Genomic DNA, 19142 nt, shown 5'->3' on the forward strand with positions numbered 1-19142 from the left:
GTTGATGAAGTGGTAGAGATTTTCACAAAGAAATCATGAGTTGAATTACATACAGCCTGGCCTTGCAGGAGAAAAGATTGCTAATTTTTGGCCTTGGTATGAAATGAGTTTTGACCTACACGTTCCATGATCACCCCACACGTGACACACTTGGCTGAGTTATGGAAACAGAACTGCTTTTTTTAATCAGAGAGGGAAGGTACTCCTTTAACTGCCTCTTGGGAAGGGTGAGGAGAAGGGAGAACTTGTAGGGCAATGGGGACACTGAAACTTTTCCTGCATTATAGGTGGAAGACTGTTGTTATTCTTTAGCCAGTGTTGTTCACAACATCAGATAGGTAAAATTCCTTGGTTTCATGATTATGTACAGTTCTTTCCCCAAACATGCCGATTTACAGGCAAAAACTTGTGTACATAGCAGAGAAGATGAGGTAGTGGAATACGTGGAGGAGGACATGTTTTTCAGTGCTTATGCAGAGATTTGGGAGTTTCCTTCTTAAGAAAGGAGGGTTGCCAGCTGTGCTTGCCTTCACATGAACCTTTAAAACTTCACACTCAGTATGGGCAAGTGTGCCTCAAAGCAAAAATAAATGGAGGAGAGGTTTTCTGTTACTGGCTGGAGTAGATGTGAATACTACTTCTGTGTTCTAGGGGAGGGGTATAGAAAAAGCAGCCCTGCAGGCTGGCTGGGAAGGGCTCTCCTGCTGAGCCCTTGTGAGGGGCACAGGCAGAGATTGGCCAGAGTACCAGCTTTTGCAGCCATTTCAGCCTTACTCTTACAAGAAAATCAGGCCTGAGATCTAGATGGACCTATTTTCCCTTCTTCTCAGATGGAACTGGTCTCTTCTAAAATAAATTGATTAATTAAAATTAATTAATTAAAATTAACACTTCTTTGGAGAAGTGCTAGATTATTGTGTTTGATCAGTGTTAATCTCACTTGTTTACAGTGGCCTGTCAGCAAACGGTGTCTGCTGGGCATTTGTACTAAGGCCTTTGGTGGTAACTGCTGTGTGAACACTGTATTAAATGCCTGTCTAAACCTGTTTCCTGAATAAGATAAAGTTTGTACCTGTGACTTGTAAAACTATCCCCCCCAAATGTTCCTGTGCACCCCACAAATAAATATGTTTTAGTTTGTTAGAGGACACTAGTGCCTTCTTTGCAAAGCGTAGTTCTGGAGGCTTTTCAAAGCGAGGGCTACCATTGCAATGCCAAGCTGGTATCCTGAGAGCTCTCTCATCCCAAGTGTCATGTGAGCCCTTCCAGCTCTGCTCTGCAGCATTCTGCACCACGAGTTTTCTTTTCTTTCACCCAAGCGATAGACTAGTCTGTATTTACATCAGGTTTTTCTTCGTTTCCCATGGTTTTCCTCCTCCTATTGCAGACAACCTAGAGTGATTTAACCACTGTGCTACATAATTTCTCTCAGAGAGTGCAGTGCTGCCAGCTATCACAGTAGTTAATGTTTTTCTAAGATACAGCTCCTTCAATGTTGAGATTAGACAGGACTCTTGCTTTCAGTAAAATAAGTAAACAGTCTCAGCACAAAACTTGCAGCATTCTTTCCATAACCGTAAATGTGACCAAGGCCCTTAAATGTGACCCTGAGAGAAACAAAAAGGCAAATGGAAGTTTTAGAATGTTAAAACAAACCTCGTAATTTTTTGAAGCCACAGTAACTGTTTTTCTCTATCTGACCACCACTGCTTCCAAGAACTGGAGTTTGGCATTACTGAATGACAATGCAGTATAGTAGTAATTTTAGAAACACTTTTATTTGTGTACTGCAGAGATGTGAGGAAAAATGCTAGTCTAGACAGAGCTGCAGAGGGAGAGAAGAGAGGGCTTGAGGGTGGTGCTGGAATTAGGAGTGAAAAGACTGAGGACAGCAGCCCGCTAAAGTGAGAAGTAAAGCGAAGGTGGGGTGATGGGGGGGAAGTCAAGAAAGCAAACCAGCTGAGCTGGGAGGCAGCTGGGGCAGGGCGAAGAGAGCAAGTTCAGAGGAGGAAGTGACTCAAAGAACCTGAGGGATTAGGTCACCGTTTTGAGTGGAAAAGGTACTCAAAGCCTTTCCGCACCCTTCTTTTGCCAGCCTGCGTTCCAAGGCAGCTTTCTCAAAAGAGGTAGCCGGTAATGACGGCAGGTGTCCCCGCTTGCTGCGGCCAGCTCCCGGGGTCTGGAGTGGCAGGGAGCCGATGTCAGAAAGAGTAATGAAGCGCCTGCACTGTCGGTTCTCCCGGGCTAGGCACGAAGTCGCAGTAGTGACATGTGTACGCTGCACCCTGAAACGGAACGTCCGGGGTCTTCGCTTGCCGGTTCCGGCAGCAGCAACGCGCGCCCGCTCGGCGTCGCGGGTGGGCTCCGCCGCGGGCCGTCTGGCAGCGGTCCGCGGGCCGTCTGGCAGCCGTCCGCTGCCCGCACCTTCCGCCTCTTGCACCTTTGTCTTTCTCCGTGCGAGGCGCTGCCCCGCGTTCGCCGCCGCTCAGAAGCGGGCCGGGCCGGGCCGAAGCGGGCCGGGCCGGGCCGGGCAGGCGGCGCTCGCACCTGGCGCCGCCGGTGGAGGGAGGCGGCAGCTGCCGGCCCGGCGGCGGCTCCCGCCTCGCGCACCGCCGGGTAGGCGGGAGGGGGAGGCCCGCCCGCTGCTCGGCCGGCCGCCGCCGGGGCGGGCAGGGAGCGGAGGAGAGGGAGGCTGCTGCGGCGGCGGGCCACCCCTGCGCGGGCGCGAATGGTCGCTGCCGGGGCGTGGGCGGGGCGGGGCGGGGCGGCGCCCCGGGGAGCAGCCGCACGGTAAAGTTGCAGCCGGTGCGAGTTGCTCTCGCTTTCTCTCTTGTTCCGGAGGCTGCCTGCCTCTCTCTCTCCTTCTGCCTTTCTCTCCCCCCGCTCCGCGGGTTGTCCGTCTCCCGAGAGCGGTCGGGGGCGCTGTCCTTTCCTCCTGCTTGTATTATGGCACTGAGTTGTTAGGAGTTGGAAGGCAGGGAAATGGATGCGTCGGACCCCAATTTTTGGATGCTTCTTTCGAACTTCACGCTGCCCTACCTGAGGAGCGGCGCCCGCCTCCGCCGGACGCAGAGGTAAGGCGGGTTGGGGGCTGGGGGGGGCGGCCAGGTGAGCGGTGGGGGCGGCAGTGAAAGCCCCTGGCAGGGCGTCGGGACTCCCGGCCTCCTGGCTTCTCCTGGTCTGAAACCGCGAGAGCTGCGAGACTCGCCTTGCGCGTCCCTTGGGGTTCTTCTAGTTTGATAGTTTTACAGACAAACGCCGCCTATTACTCTGCCTCCTTTTGTAAGACTTTTTTGTTTTCCCCTGGACTTCCCCCCCCCCCCCCCCCCTTTCGCTTTTAGTTTGCTTTCAAATATTTGACCTTTTATCCGGAGGAGATATACTTTATATGGACAACTCAGGATAGCCTACTTTGATCGGTGTTCTTAAAGAGACAGGTTTGTGTAACTAATTTTTTAGACAGGCTAGTTGACTTTTGTTAATACAGGAATGGAATTTTTGTAGCATTTTCGTTATTGTCAAAAGGGAAAAAAGGTTTGGACATAACAAATGTTAAGTAAAAGTTAAAGGGTTGTGCCATCAATGGACAGAACACTGATAAGCTTTGACATCTTGGTCATTTTTTTGTGCTGTGGTATCCCTTGCAGTTAAGCATATGGCTCTATCACAAGCAGTAGCAAAAGCTTATAGAAGTTTGTAACTTTGTTCACTAGTACTCCATATGCTGTTTTGAGACATACTGGTAGTGATGTTAAAATATGATATGCTTCTGTCTGTGAAACTGCCTTGAATATTAGCTTATGTATTCTCTTTGGAGAACATACATGAAATGTTTCTTCTGCTGGCTGAAAAGCTGTCATAAAGCAAGGAGCACAGAGGCTTAGTAGAGCTGGCCATTTCTAACGTAAGTATTTATGTACTGATATTTTTTCAAAAGGAAAACTGTCTGTCTGTTGAATAGCAGAAAGTTAAAGTAAGAAAATCAAGTGGCCTATTTCACATCAATGCAAAACTGTTCCTTCACTGTATATCTACCCTTTATATGCCTAACTGGGGGTAGCTGTAAGTGCGCAGTTGTAATTAATTATTATCCCTTTCTGGTAAGTAATTTTTTTTACTCTTACGTAGCATCAACTGAATGTCCAAATAGGCCTTACATATTTTTCTGCTGCTAATGTATCTGTATTTAAAGAGGGCAACATGAATATGCTGTGGCTTTTTCAAATCATCTTCACTTTTCTTACTCAAGTAGGTTTGCACCTGTATGATGACCTAAAAATACCTTTTATAAAGTGTATGGCTGCATGGCAGGTCAAGGAGAGAGACTTGGTAGACTTCACAAGAAGCATGAAACACATGTGTACCACTTGTTTGTTGCTTTTTTTTTTTAAATATTTGAATGCCTTCCTGCCTTTCAAACACATTTAATACTATACTGGGTTTGTTGAAATATTTGAATTTTTAAAGCAGCATTGAATACTGTCTTAGTATATCACATATATGGCGTATCAGTGAATAGTACATGCCATATACGTAGTTATGTTTTATGTATTATGGGGATACTTAATATTTAATGCCCTCTCTGTGGCAAAATCAGTATGGCACAGTGTTGTGAAACTAAAAAGCCAGCAGTGAAGTTTAAAGGCCGCTTACTCTTAATGGGCCCGGACACCCTCCTTTTTGAGGCTGCTTCTTTCATCTGGATGGAGGGCTCAGCATCTGCTGCTCTGCCATCTCCAGGGGAAGGCTGACCGGCCCACTTCTTCAGCTCCTTTCTTAAGGGTGGACCTGTCCCCTGCACCCTATGGTCTTAATGCATGTACTAATGTAAATGGGAGATCCCAGAGTGATAAAGTTGTCAGAAGAAATAAAAACAATATGGACAGTGCAGATTCTTCTGGCTCTGCTGCAGAAATGGCCTTGGGTTAATTAAGATAGCAGGTGGGTCCACATGTACTGAGCTGCATCTCATCTGGACTATCTTCACAGGCTCACAGTCAGCCATAGACCCAACTGTTACATGAAAAGACTAGAAGGATAGCTGCCTACTTGCCACAGAATGCCTTTCCTTTCTGAAAGAGTGCTGCTGGGTAGTGGTAGCTGCTCATGTTTTGTATAGCTTTCCAGGCATTTTAGAGGACCTGTGAGTAGGCTTGAAGGGTGTCTAGTTCCTGTGATCTGAATCTCCCGACTGTGCTTAAGTGAAAGTTTTTGGTCCACTGATTGAAGAGAGGTTTTTTTCTTAATATTAACACTGCCTATGAAACTGTTGTCCAGCTAATGACAAGCTTTGGTGCTTCATGAAAACTTTATGAGGGATGTTCATTGTTCTTTCTGGTTGTATCCACACTTGGCTTTGGGACTCCTTGCCAATGTGAGAGCATTAATTTTATGTTTTGATTGGGCATTTTTGCCTCTTGGGTATGTTCTTTTGCCTGTTCAATTACTTTTACCTATACTATCAGGATTCTTGTGGCCTGCTAGGCCCTATCCTTTCTATAAGCACTATCCTACTTTCTTGGCACTAGGGATAATGACAATTGTCTGCTAGTACTAAGAATTTTGTTTCTTTGTACAGATTTACTTGATGTAGGCATATATTTCTCTTTGCTGAGGTTCTGAGAAATAAAGGATGAAAAGACAGTCTATTCTCTGTTAGGTTGCAGCATTGAGCCTGGCAGCTAAGTTATAATATGGATATAAAACTTAGTTTATGGTCTTATTTGCTGACTGAAGTCTTTCATTAAGATTTTTTTATTTCTGTTTTCCAACAGTAGACTTAGCTGAATTTCAGTTGCAGCAGCTCTTTCTGGAAGTGGTACCTGAACAAGAAATATCCCAGCCTGACTTTCAAGTCATGGAGTAGGTTTTCAGGACTGGCGGGTAGAAAAATTCTCTTCAGTTATAAACTGGAGGCATTTGGTATTCAAATCGCTGAGCCTATAAATGACATAGATTACACCATTGTGGTTTTACAGAGAAGAAACATGTATACCACCAAGTGTTAACCTATTTTTCTATTGTTGTGGGTATGTGGACCCTTCACAGTACTAACTTCAGGTTCCTGCCTGAAATGGCATCATCTGGAGTAGACAACAAGGGGGGGAGGAGGAGAGGAGAGAGAGGGGGGAGAGGAGAGAGGGAGAGAAGGTGGGGAGGGGGAGAGGGAGTCTCTGTGTATGTGTATACATTCATTTATATAGATCAATGTGTAGATTTACATATGGGTAGCTGTGCACACACACACTTCTTTCATATGGAAAAATCAGTAAATACTTTTTGCTTCATTCTATGCTATGTATTTTGTTACCTCCTGCCACTTTCTCTCTTCTGTCTCTGATCTTCTCTGTGTCTTTTACAAAACTGACAAACCAGTGATTCATTTTTCTTGTGTGTGTGCTTTTCTCTTGCTTCTTTGTGGTAATTGCACTGAAACAATGTTATTACAATCATTCTTCCTTTGAGTCAGTGTTGTTTTTTTTCCAAAGGCATGGAATTATGAATGCTTGCCCAATTGCTTCTCAGCCGAAGTAGACTCCTGGATGATTTGTGTTGAAACTTCATGTTATTTGTGTACAGTCACTAAAGTGGTATGGAGACTTTCCTGATACAGGATTAAAATACTCGTCAATCATCAAGTAATAATTCATACATTCTAACAGTTCATAACCATTCCTGAAATGTTAAAAACAAAGGAAAATTATAACTTTTATTGGAAACTCAGAGAATAGAGTTGTCAAACTTTGGTGTAGTTTTATTAGTTTTGGGATAGCATGCTTCCTGGAAAATACTGAGCAGGCTTTTTGAACTTCTCTGAGTTGGTAGTTTCAGCAGTTGCAGTGATTTTAAAATTATGATGTAAACTCTTGCTGTTGGTTCTTGTATAGATCTTGGTTTTTTCCTTTATCAACATAGTATTATGTGTAAGTGTACTATAAGTGGATTGTTTTATTTAATAATAGGCATTAGAAGTGGTCCTGTTAGTGACATAAGAAAACCAAGCACACTTACTAACATAAAAGCAGCCACAGAAATGAAGTACAATTGTGTTGATGTCAGCTGATTCTGTCCATGCTCCAACTTGAGTTATTTTACTTTTGTTACATAGAAGTAAACATCAGTTAAAAGTTAGAAAAGGATTGCTTTTTGCTGTATTTGTTTTTTTAATGTATGTTTTGGAGCGTGGTGATTTGAAGAGCTTTACCTCTTCCTTACTTTCGACCCTCTTCATTTACCTTAATTCCTACATGCAAGAGAGAGGGGAGCTATTAACCCTGATAGGTGTTGAATAAGTTCAGAGAGGAGGTTGTTTTCCTACGACTGGGGGGAATAAGAAATACATCCATGCAGACTGTCTGTGCCATTGAATATGTTTTGTTAGAAGTTAATCTGTTAGACTAATGATGCCACTGCTTTCTGTGCTTCATAGTGAAGTGTTAATGTATCTTACCTTGGTAATTGTATTTCCTTTCATTCACTGTAAGGGCTGTGTGTTAGGGGGATAGTCTTACAGTCTCACTGTCAAACTGAGTATGTTGGTTTTATTCTGGTTGGTTTACTTGGCCAAACTTTTTGTTCAAGCAGTTAATGTATTTCAAGTTCTGCTTACAGTCTGAATGTTGGCAACGATCAGTTTTCTCCAATGAGCCACATTGTTTCTTAGCTTCAGCCAGACTGGTGAGGATTCATCTGGTGATATTCCTGGTTTTTTGCTTAGTTTTTATTCTGAAAAAATCCTATTTTGTTAGAATTAAGTCAAGATCTTTAGGATTTCACCAAAGATCTTACTGTAGAAAACTTAAGGAAATGGGAAACGAGCAAAATAAAAAAGAAGCTTAGTGCTTAGGAAAGTACTGGAACATGCTGAAAGAAGCTGTAATTGATTTTTTTTAATTATTTTTTTTTCTGTCATGGTTAATGTTTGCTGTTACATAGTAGGAGATAGTCTTTGTCTTTCTTACCCTGGGAATCAAAAGGACAGTGGTCTAGAAATCCCTTCATGAGCTCTGGTTGTTGGGACATATAACATGATATGAGCACATTACACACAGATTCAGTCCTTCCACTCCATTGAATTTGGCTTGTATTTGCTCCATTGATGTTCTAGAGAGCCATTACATTTCTTGCTGTATTAGAAGCTGACTGTTCCTTCTCAGATGTAATTTTTAAGGACACAGGAGCTCACTTATGCAGTGGTTCATAGTAGCCTCTTCTGATGCATCTTCTGTCAGAGCGCTTCAAACTTCTGGTAGCAGTAAGCTATGTACCTATTTGTGTGACTCCACATACTGATTGATGGGCTTGCCTCTGGTAGTTCCTTGTCAAAGCTGGAAATGGTGCTCAGGTACGTGGATTTCAGGGTAGGTTCCTCATGAATTCGTTACACATGTCAGTGTGCATGGCTTACAAAGTAGGAAATGTGAGTGGTAACAATTTGGTTAGAGACATGAAATCATTGAGTATTTTGAGCCACTGTGTTTAGCATATGAAGACACTGCTAACTGCTTTAGGTTGAACATTTTTGATGAAGCTTATTAAATGTGTCACTCTTAATTTAATAGTGGTGTAAAACTATTCAATGTTGCGTGCAGTTCTTCTGTGTATGTTGCCACATTATCTGTAGGCTGTAGACCTGGATCAGGATGTCAAGTTACTTGTCATTAGAAAAAGGTTTAGTAGGAGGTAAATTTGTTGGAAGGAACACTGTGATGGCACCAGGACAGATTCATATGTGCTGTACTGTATTTCCCAAGCTGAGGAAAACCAGAAAGTTCACTTATCTTTGATTCAGCCTTATTCAGCAGGTGTGTTGCATACAGTGATGGCTCCTGGATTTTCTCTTGGGAACCTTTCAGAGGATCTTTCCTCTGAACCTTTGCAAATTCATTAACTGCAGTAACATAAATTTTAAAACACCCCCCAAAATATGTAGTATTAATACATAAAATTGTATCTAGGCATAATATGCAAGCACCATATATTGAACTCTGATTCAATAGTGAACTCCCACTTTCATCTGATGTGGGGGTCTGCTGCGTAACACTGCATGGTTACTTGACTTAATTTTTTGTGTGACTTAAATGTACACTGGTAGAGACATTTAAGGAGATCACTCACACTTAATATACTTGCCATTTTTCTGTCCATTTCTGAGACCACATACTTCTCAGCTCTAACATTTCAGTCCTTTTTTGTTGTTGTAACAGTGCATATTCTACATACTATTGATATATATTAGTATTAGATCTACTTCAGTAGACTCTTCCACCTGAATAAAGCTGAGATTAAAAAAAAAACCACTTCCAGTGCAACCTTAAATGTTATGGTAGGTCAGTTCTGTCATTTTATTTAAAATGCTCAAGCCAAATTGAATAGTAGTGAACTAGAAAACTCCTTTTGGCATGGCTCCCATTAAATATAAACATATCTAAGAAGTCCTGTAAACCGGAACAATGCCCAGATTGATCTACCCAATAGAGAGACTTCAGAACCAGAGACTGCACACTGCTGGTATTCCTGCCACTGACAGATGAGTGCAAAAATATAGGAATCATGCCAGAATAAATATATCAGCTTTTTCACCTTTGTTTCAGTTAGGAATGGTCTTCCCTAAATAATTGTTTAGGAATAAGGAAAACTGTCATGCTCTATAGTTCTTGAAAGATTATAATTATTTAAGTAGAATCTGTTATTCTCATGAAATACTGGCATGTTCAGTTTGCCAATTAGAAAGTAAAAACTGCTGCAATTTCCTTATCCCACCCGTTCTTTTTTTCTGCATATGCAGTAATTATGTAGATGTTCTACCATGTAATAGCCTGGTTTTGATCTCTGTCCTTTGGCTTTAACCTAGGTTTAAAATCATACATTAAAGAAAAATTGTTAAAAGGTTACCCACTAGTGGATCTTTTTTTTTCCCCTTGTAAAAATGTTGATGTCAAATTAGGCACTGCTTACTGGTAGGAAAATGGCCATTTATATGTGATCAAAGTGTCTGTCTTTTCTAAATAGACTGGTTTAAAACACACTTATTAACATCCAGATAAATTACAGGGAAATCAAGGATACATATATTCAGTTAAAAAAAAAATAGTTTATGTAAGCATTTACATGTAAGCAACTTTAAAAATCTGTGTTAATTATGCGTAGGCTAAGGTAGTCCTGTGTAAAGTCAAGGGTGTTGATTATTGAAGAAATACCGTTCCTAATGCTGCTTAATTTGCTGAAACAAATAATAATGCAAAGTATTACATGTGGAAATAATTTAGTTTAGTAAAAATATATTTCTATAATAAGTGTATATACATTCAGTCCTGTTAGTGCTTGATTATAGTATTGTATTGCAGAGTTTAAAAAACATTATTTCTCTTAAGGCAATAAGGTGGTTGTAAAACAAGCTCTGTTCCTTTTGTGTGTGTCAATAAGGGAATACATCAGTATGAACATTTTTTATGTGTCTGACAAAACTCTTATTTTTTGTTTTCAGGGGACTTGCATGAATTTAAACTTAACCTGTTGCAAGGTTGGAGAAGAAATGTTATTGATATTGTTGTTTATTTTCATATGTATCAGTACATATATATACCCCTGTACAGACTGTAAATAAATGCACGCACATAAGGGTACATAGACATTTGTATACATAAATACTCAAGCAGTAGCTGTAAAATAATACTTATTGAGAAGCTGAATGAGATTGATACTATGAGGTCAGTTCAACTATTGGAAGCATTTATTTTTCTTGTGCTTTATTCAAAGGCACATCTAGGCATAAATAGGATAGACTTTTTCCATCTATGAGGGTATTTATGCTGTTTATAGTGTGCATTCAAACTACAGCTTTTGAAAATTCCCAAAGTGCAGCCACTACTAATCTTGTTTCTGGGAAATGTGGCTTGTCTTCCCAAATTTAACAAGATTCTCGGCTCTGCTCCGCCACTGGAAGAAGCTGGTTTATTTCTTTGAAATTTTTGAACTTGAATAATTCAAACTAGTATAGCAGTTAAATTGTGAAATACCATGATACCTATCTCTTTTTCACTTAAGAAAGAGAAGAAGGATTCACTTTATAGTAATCTCTTTTTTTTTTTTGAGGTAATTCTGTGAATATCAGTTTCGTCTGGAGCTCAACTTGAGAGGGCTAATAAATTAAAAGTTACTTTATTTGAATGCTGGTACTTGTTATCTGTGATTGTTTTAAGTAGCACTTAAGATGTTCATAACTGAAACAATAGTGGAGGACAGACTTTTGTTTTCCCCAGCTATTTTCCTGCAAGTACTTGTGAACACTGCATAGTCAGTCTTCCCTCTCTGGGCTGCTGGGGCCCCATCCTGTATGAGATTTGGCACAGGCTTCTGAATAGAATCCCACTTCTCACAAAAGATAGATGGGCACATGTGGAACAACTTGCAGTGTTTTCTCGACCCTTTGCTTTTCTTGATGCGTACCTGGGAGAGAGGAGTTTATATAATAGTTATTTGGTTTATTAAAGCTATTCATCAGAGATGGATTTCTGTAAGAAGCCTGTACTGTGTCTTTGAAATACATTTAAATGTGATGCTTTTATGCATCAGTTTTAAATCCTGAAGTTGTTACTGAGAGATGGATACAGTAGTTTGAACTAGCTGAGCTTCCTTTGATAAATCTGAGTATAATGAATCAGCTTCTAATTTAAATTCTTCTTATTCTTAAAATTTTCTTTGGGCAACTGGTATTTTCACTTCCTGGATGAGCTGCTGGAATTTTCTGGAAAGGTATTCCTACATAAAAATATACAGAAACCTCAAAAGTAGAAAACAAAGGAAAGGTAGTCCTAAGAATAGGATATTTTTTAAGTATGTACTTTAACACCGAAACCTCCCCTCCTTAAACCCAAACCTAACTCTAATGGAACATGAGAACTTGTTGGTGTGCCTGATGGATGCACAGAGGTCTCTGTAACTGGGAGGCGGGACTTTCTTCCAGCCAAGAGGTGGTGGTATTCTGGCTAAATGTCCCAGAGATGGCATTGCAGTGGCTGCAAAGAAGCATCTCTTGCGCTCTGGATAGCTAAACAAAAGTGAGGGAAGGTGACCCCAAAGGCAGTTCGGAGAGTGAGTGCAACATGAGAGATGAATATTTTGCAGGAGGGTTGTAGAAGATGTAATGCTATGATTCAATGAGAGGACATGAAACTGTAGAAAACAGAGCTTCCCCGGTTCTTCTCTTGATGGATTATTTGTAACAGATATGTGTCATTTAATTTAACGATATATAGCTTAATGTCAATGAGCCTAGCAATTTAGAGTTAAATTCTGCCTTCAGTTATAGATGTTTTCTGTCGATTAGTCAATGCTAGCTGAGAGAAGGCAAAAATCTTTATCAGAATTTTTAGTTGATAAATACATCTTTACAGATTTAACATAATTCAAACATAAACATAATAAGCCAATCCTTGATGAAACAGAAGTTAGATACTGAGGATAAGAATAAATCAGACTTACGTTTCTACCAACAAATGCCTTGGTGTTTACCAGAATTTGTTGTCAGGACAGTTTTCATAATTTAAATCAACACACAGATTTTTTTATTTCCCTTTTATGGAAACTGGAAGGAGGATGCTTGAACGTTAATCTGACTATGCTGTTCAGTTAGAAGACATAAGTAACTAATATCCTTTGTGATAATACTGTTACCCCTGTTGGAGTTAACTAATAAAAAGTAGATTGTGTACATTTGTTTTATGGATTTGCTTTTTCAGTGAGTCTAGGCCTGTCTAGCTTGTTCTTACACATGGGTATGTCAAGGGAATTTCCATAAGTGCTGTAATAGTAGAAGCAAAGGCAGTCAGACAAGTCCAATATGTTCTGTTCACCTTGTCTACAAACAACCCACGCAAAAGGATGATTATGTCAGTTCACTGTACCATCAAGTCTTACCAGAACATCTTCCTTTTGCTTCCCCCACATAATGGACAAAGAAAATATGTAACGCATTTTGTAAGTAAGCTTGTATTTTATTTTTTTTTTTCTTACCTGCGGCTTGGTGATTTGGCTTCTTCCCTGGCCCTTCTGCCATGTTTTGATGATTGAACTGTTGTGTTTGGAGGCATCTGCTCCCCATCTGTGACCTGTGATTAATGAGAGAACATTAGTTCTGTTGGGAAATACACTTCTATCTAGTTTTTTTCCTTCCTGCTTGATTGTGTCTCATGTGCTATTCTGTCTTGCCAAATATCAAAATATTATCATCTTTTGCAAGGCTTTGATTTCTGTTGGTGGAAAAAACCTCAAAACCAAAAGATGAAACTTCTTCCTGGTTTTTACCAAGTTTGAAAATTAAGTTTCTTCACACTTTTTCATATGTGTTTTCCTCAAATCTTAGAACAGCAAACTGCTCTTCCTCCCCCCTGTAAAGGAAATGTTTCAAAGGAAATACAAAACATACTAGAGTATATGAATATACTAGGTTATTTTATTAAACATGCAAATTGTTTGTGTAGGTCAGACCTAAGCATTCAGCATTATCTATAAATTAATACCTTTTAACCATCATGTGTTTCCTTCTGATTCATAAATTATAAGGCAAGAAGAAACCAGTAGGCTCATCTACTCTGACAGTCTACAGGAAACAAGGCACAGTGTAACAGTGTTAAGAGATTTAGTAATTTGGCCCTGGGAGGCAAGGTAACGTGTTTGTTTAATCATTGACAAGTTTTGTGAAAATCTGGAAGGTTTGCCACTGTTCTGGCCAGCTTTATTTTGATTCTTGTTTTTCCTTAAGGGAGCTGTGTTTTACCACTACTAATTCATTGCTGATGCTATTATCTCTCCCACAAACCTTGGTAATGGCCTTGGAGGTACTGGGCCAGTCTTTTTATAAACATAAAAATGTTCTATATGTTCTTCAGAACTATGACTGCCTAAATCCAGTCCAAGGATCAGCAGGTGGATATTAACAGAAGGAAAAAATCTGAAGAGAGGTCCTAAGGACTGTCTGCATTTTCTGCCTCAGTTGGTATGGAAAAATGAATTTTCCCTTCAGATCATACTGAGGGAACAATAATGTTGTGTTGTCTAAAAGCCACATGCCCCAGGAAGGTGGCCTATGGGCCAACAGCACAGTGTGGCTTCTGTCCGTGCTGGGAGCACTTGGCCCAGGTCCCTGTGGGAGTGTTGGGTGTGTGTAAGGAGGGGGAGGAGCTGTGTGCTGCTTTTCTCTCTTGGGTGGGCTAGACTGAAAAGATGGAAGTAGGTGGGAGCTGTATGAAGGAACACGTCCTGCTGAAGGTGCTGTTGGACGACTGTAGTGCAGTGAGAGGCAAAAGTGTCCCACTGGCCTTGTTCATGTAGGCTCTAAGAAATGATCCATAGAGCTGCTCCCAGGTTTCATCTTGTAGGTAGATAGTTGGATCATTCCAAAACACAGTACAGGAATGAAGTAAAGCACATGCACTATGGACAAGCAGAAGATCAGGGTCCAGGAGCTAGAAGAATATCGTATATGGCAGGAACACCCAGTGCGTGCTAGAAATCCAGCACCCTATTGAAATGAGATGTTGCTGAACATAGTTCTAGTACAGAGGTAGTTTATGCCTGTAGAATGTTAGACTATCTGCCAAGTTTTAGATTATTTGAAGTTACATTCTAAGCATTATTCTTTTTTTACACAAAGGTGTTGCTATTCTAATAAAAATACATGTATTAAACATGCATGTAACAGAAGATACAAAATTAGGATAGTCAGTGTAATTACCCTATTTTATAGAAAAGCACATATGAAAAAACATTTTTTAGTTATGGACGTTGCTAATGTAAGAGGAGGGATTAGCATTTGAGAACTTCATTACGCAGTGACCTCTTTGGAGGCACAGTAGTAATGGACATAATGGCACACAACCAAAAGCAAGGATGGAGTCACAGTTTTCATTCTAGTTTTCACACATGTTTACAGAAATTTCACCTGAGCAGTTTATGCTGACAAAAATAATTTGTTCTTCTTCTCTGCAAACTTGGTATTTTTACAAAACCACTTTTCTGATAGACACCAAGATTCTGTAAACATAACACTCATAAACCACAAGTGGATCACTTCACTTACCACTAGATGATAGCCATCCTGAGGGCTAAGGCAGCAAGTATCAACACAGCTTTTCAACATAAGAGAAGGCAAGTTAAGTATAGGACTTCCACTTCAAATACAGTAGAAGTCCAAGTAGTTAAAATACAATTCTTTATATTACAATTTGGAAGGAATGTGGTGCTTTATGTTCTTAGAATAAGAAGTGTGCAGTGTCAGATTTCTTGTTTTTAAGGCAATTTTTTTAATTGTCACTATTTTATGAGAACAACTCCAATTAATCTACTTACTTCTGCATTTATTAGGCAATGGATTCTTATAAGTCCTGTGAAAAGTGAGGGCTACTGTTGCCTTATAAAAATCTTACAGAACAAGGGAAACTGGTATGGAAGGTAAATTTGCTCCTGGCTTTGACTCGGCTACAACTATGAGGGGACTGAAGTAAATTTTGGACCTGTCTCACTTTTTTTTTTTTTTTGACTCCTGTGACAGTGGTGTTCGCAAAGCATAAGATATGTTCCAAACAAAAGGGAAAACTGCAAAAATGGCGGGTTTATCCTTTCTGCACATCACTTATTTGGACATACTTCTGCTGTGATGCAAATAGAAACCTTAAATTAGCTAATGGGCTAATGGGCCGGATGAGTAGTGAGGTGATTACTCTTCCTGATGGCCAAAAATTGTAGCACACCCTTTTCTGTCACCTCACTTCATCCACGCCCTATTCTAACCTGTCAGAGATGTTTGTCTCATCTACCTGTTATGCCTGGGCTTTTGGACTGTGTAAGCTCTTTCCAGCAGAGGCTGTCATTTGTTGTGTTGGTACGATGTCTAGAACAATGAGTCGTAGCACTGTTACATATATAAGGAGTAATAGTGCTTCTCATCACTGGGCTTTTTTGCATGTTGGACCAAGTGGTTTTGTTCTTGAGAGTAGAAAATCTGGGGTTTTCTCTTTTATGACAGATCTTCCATCAAAATAGTTTTTCTTTAGAAGTCTTGGAACAAAGCTGACCTACTCCAGTTTTCCAGAGTGTCTGCACACTGACTCCATTGCAGCCTAAAGGGGGAAGGCTGCAGTCCGAAATCATTGTTCAGTTTTGCACAACAACAAAAATCCAGTCATTACTTAGTTTTAGATAAAATCTAGAGTAAGAACATCTAAAATAAATTATCATTTATTCCAAAGACTTTTTCAACCCACAAGCACCATTGTAGTGGCATAGTTGGGTTTTTTGGCTGGGAGGAATACCACATGGCTGTAGGGACATACACAGAAGTACCTACAATTTTCTGTTTTCATATACCCTTCTAGAAGAAAAATCATATATAGAAAACAAAAGCTGCGGATTATTGTTTCACATACTTGCTGCAATTTAATATTGGAATAGAAAATATGCAACAGCATTAATGTACTTGGTGAGTTCAGTGGTTACCGAGATTTTCAAGCAAGTGTCTAATGTATAATGTATGATTAATTTCAGTTGATTTGATCTGTTTGAAGTAAGCTGGAAGGCACCTTACTGTAACACTCTAAGACAATAGTTTTGCTTAAGGCTTATTGGATTTTTTTTTCCTTCTGTTCTCCCAACACAGTGAATTTATAAAATGACAATATTGAACTATACTGAGTACTTTTTATATTGAAAATTTTGGTATGTATTTTGAGGGTATGATTTAGTTGCTTGGATGTGAAAATCTGACTTCTAATCTGTACTGTGGCCACACATCCCACCTGTTTGCCTCAACAAAATCAGTGAACTTCCATGCTTCTCTTTGAATACTTAGTGGTGATAACCTTCTGAAGAGGTTATCAGTATAATTTACCTACTTTTTATACATGGCCTGTGATTTAATAAGAATTTGATTTGTTGAAGTGGATAATTGTGTATTGCTAAATTTAGTCTCAGAACACCCTCATTGCACTTTATTGTAACAGACCTTTTTTTTGTTAGTTTGGGTAGTTTTCAGTAGCTTAATTCCATTGGAAGACATGTGGATTTTAAATTAAGGATTGGTAGAGAAAACCTTCAGGTAACCAGGATTTTGCTTAGCACAAATATGCTGTCAAAATGATTGAACTTTTTCTTAAATTAGCTTGTTGAGATCTTGAAGAGCAATCCAGGACTGAAGAAAACACATTCAGTTGATCTGGGTTTCCAAATGTTCGGTAGGTTTTTTTCACAAGTGCGTGCTTGACTACCTTTATGCTTACCAAAAGCAGTGATCTCTAACGATCTCACGTGGTTGGCAGCCCAGATTCATCTGCAAACCAGCACTGTGCCCTGCAGCACCATACTGGGGTGTGTGCTTCGCTCTGACTGAGATCATCATCATTTCCTGCAGCAGCTAGTTAGCCTAATGCCGCGTAGCCTGAGATGTGACAGAGTCACAGCACGAGGTGATATGGCTACAGGCATTTGGACTATTAAAGCTAGACTTGTAAAGGATATGACGTGTAGCTTTGTATCACATTGCAGCATGATTCCTGTCTCCACTACTGATGAATGACATGTTTCTACTTTTCTACAGTGATAGAGTGTGCTGGGAGACATTAGTGAATAGGAATACCAGAATTTGTCCTTTGGAGAGAGTGACTATGTTATCAGTTTTAAAGATATGGCTAATATAACATACTGAATAGTCACAATTTAAATGCAGAATATTATTTTCTGGAGTTATTACCATAACTTGTTTTTAGAGCTCTGAGTGGGTGGTGTGTCAGTGGCTATCTGCTGAGCTGTGATATCAAACCTATGAATATCAGTAATATAATGTTTGGTCCAGCTTCAGGCTTATGGAAACTCTTGGGAGTTTAGCAGATTTTTGCAAAATGATACTGTACCTCTCCTATGTTAAATAGGTGTGAAGCTGCTAGTCTTGTGTTTGAGTTTACTGAGGTTGGGGGTGGGGTAGGGCATTAAGAGAGCAAGGTATTCTATTTCTCTGAAGAATATGAAGAAATAAAGAATCTGTGTCAATCAGTAAACACAATCATGTAAAATCTAATGCAACGCTTTGGAAGGAAGAGACGATCAGATTATATTGCTATTTCACCAAATTGTGGGAGGAAATATGAGTTGTTGAATGCCAGTTTACCAATTAGATTCTTGAGAAGTTTTTTCTTGTTCACTTTTTAAAATGTAATTGTCATTACTTTCCTGTATCAGCTAAATTTATGCTAGTCACAATGAGGCAGGAGATTATACAACCCCATAAAAACAAGTCAGAGCTCCATAATCAGTTTAAGATAGGTTGAGAAAACAGTCACTTTTTAATTGGTCACACACCCATATGTCCATCAAACTAGTTGTCCAGCCCTTCTAAACTGTGTGCTACCATTACCTGCACAGACTTTCTTGAGGTTTTGAAAGACTGAAAAATAATCTTCATTTAATGTTTAGTTATGCATTTGTAGAAGGGGGATTATTAAAAAGCATGTGATTATGTTAACATTTATTTATGTGAATGCTTTATCATTTAATTTACATCTTCAAAGGTAAAATCTGTTTATATGGGTAGTGGTAATTTTTGCAGTTACTTTTTGAAGAAAGGATAATCCCAACAAATGTCTCTACTCTTTATATTCGAGACATTTGGGGAGTGGCTTTTGCTGACAATGTTTTGTCTTTCAGATGTAGGCCTACATTTGGCTTTCAAGCTGAACATAGTCTGTTTGAGGTCATTTGTAATGATTATTTGAAAAGCTGAGCTAGACCTTATGTTAATAGAAAGTCTAATGTTTGATTAAACCACTGAACCAAATTAGAGGTTTGAGGCCTCTATTTTGCAAAATCCAGGAAATGGAGGATTAATGTTCAAACTCTCAGCGTGTTCTTCCTTACTACTGAGAAGGTTAGAAGATGACAGAATGTTATGTGTTGTAGTTCCAATTGAACCTGTCTCCATTACATCAAACGGACAGTATGTGGAAGTTGTGCCAAAGCAAGTTTTCAGTGGAACAGACTAGTTCTGTGTTAAAACTACTGAATTCATCTTAAACTGTAGAGTCAGCTTTCATTTCTCTTCATCCACACTGCTTAAGATGACTGGTAATCTGCAAGACTGCTTTCTGTGGTGGAAT

General features: G+C 39.8%; 1 protein-coding gene across 3 annotated transcripts in view; it reads left to right on the forward strand.

Moving 5' to 3' along the window:
* Positions 1 to 19142, forward strand: part of MAST4 (microtubule associated serine/threonine kinase family member 4) — a 310167-nt gene that overhangs the window by 193964 nt on the left and 97061 nt on the right. Inside the window, exon 1 of one of the 3 annotated variants that reach the window (XM_075021548.1) lies at positions 2805 to 3074. The exons of the other annotated variants lie outside the window; for them this stretch is intronic. Within the exon in view, the coding sequence (XP_074877649.1) occupies positions 2983 to 3074 (92 nt within the window). The 5' untranslated portion in view covers positions 2805 to 2982. Of the gene's footprint in view, positions 1 to 2804; positions 3075 to 19142 lie in introns of those variants that run through there. 3 annotated transcript variants of the gene reach the window in all.

Source organism: Buteo buteo, chromosome Z, assembly GCF_964188355.1.
Source record: "Buteo buteo chromosome Z, bButBut1.hap1.1, whole genome shotgun sequence".
NCBI lineage: Eukaryota > Metazoa > Chordata > Aves > Accipitriformes > Accipitridae > Buteo > Buteo buteo.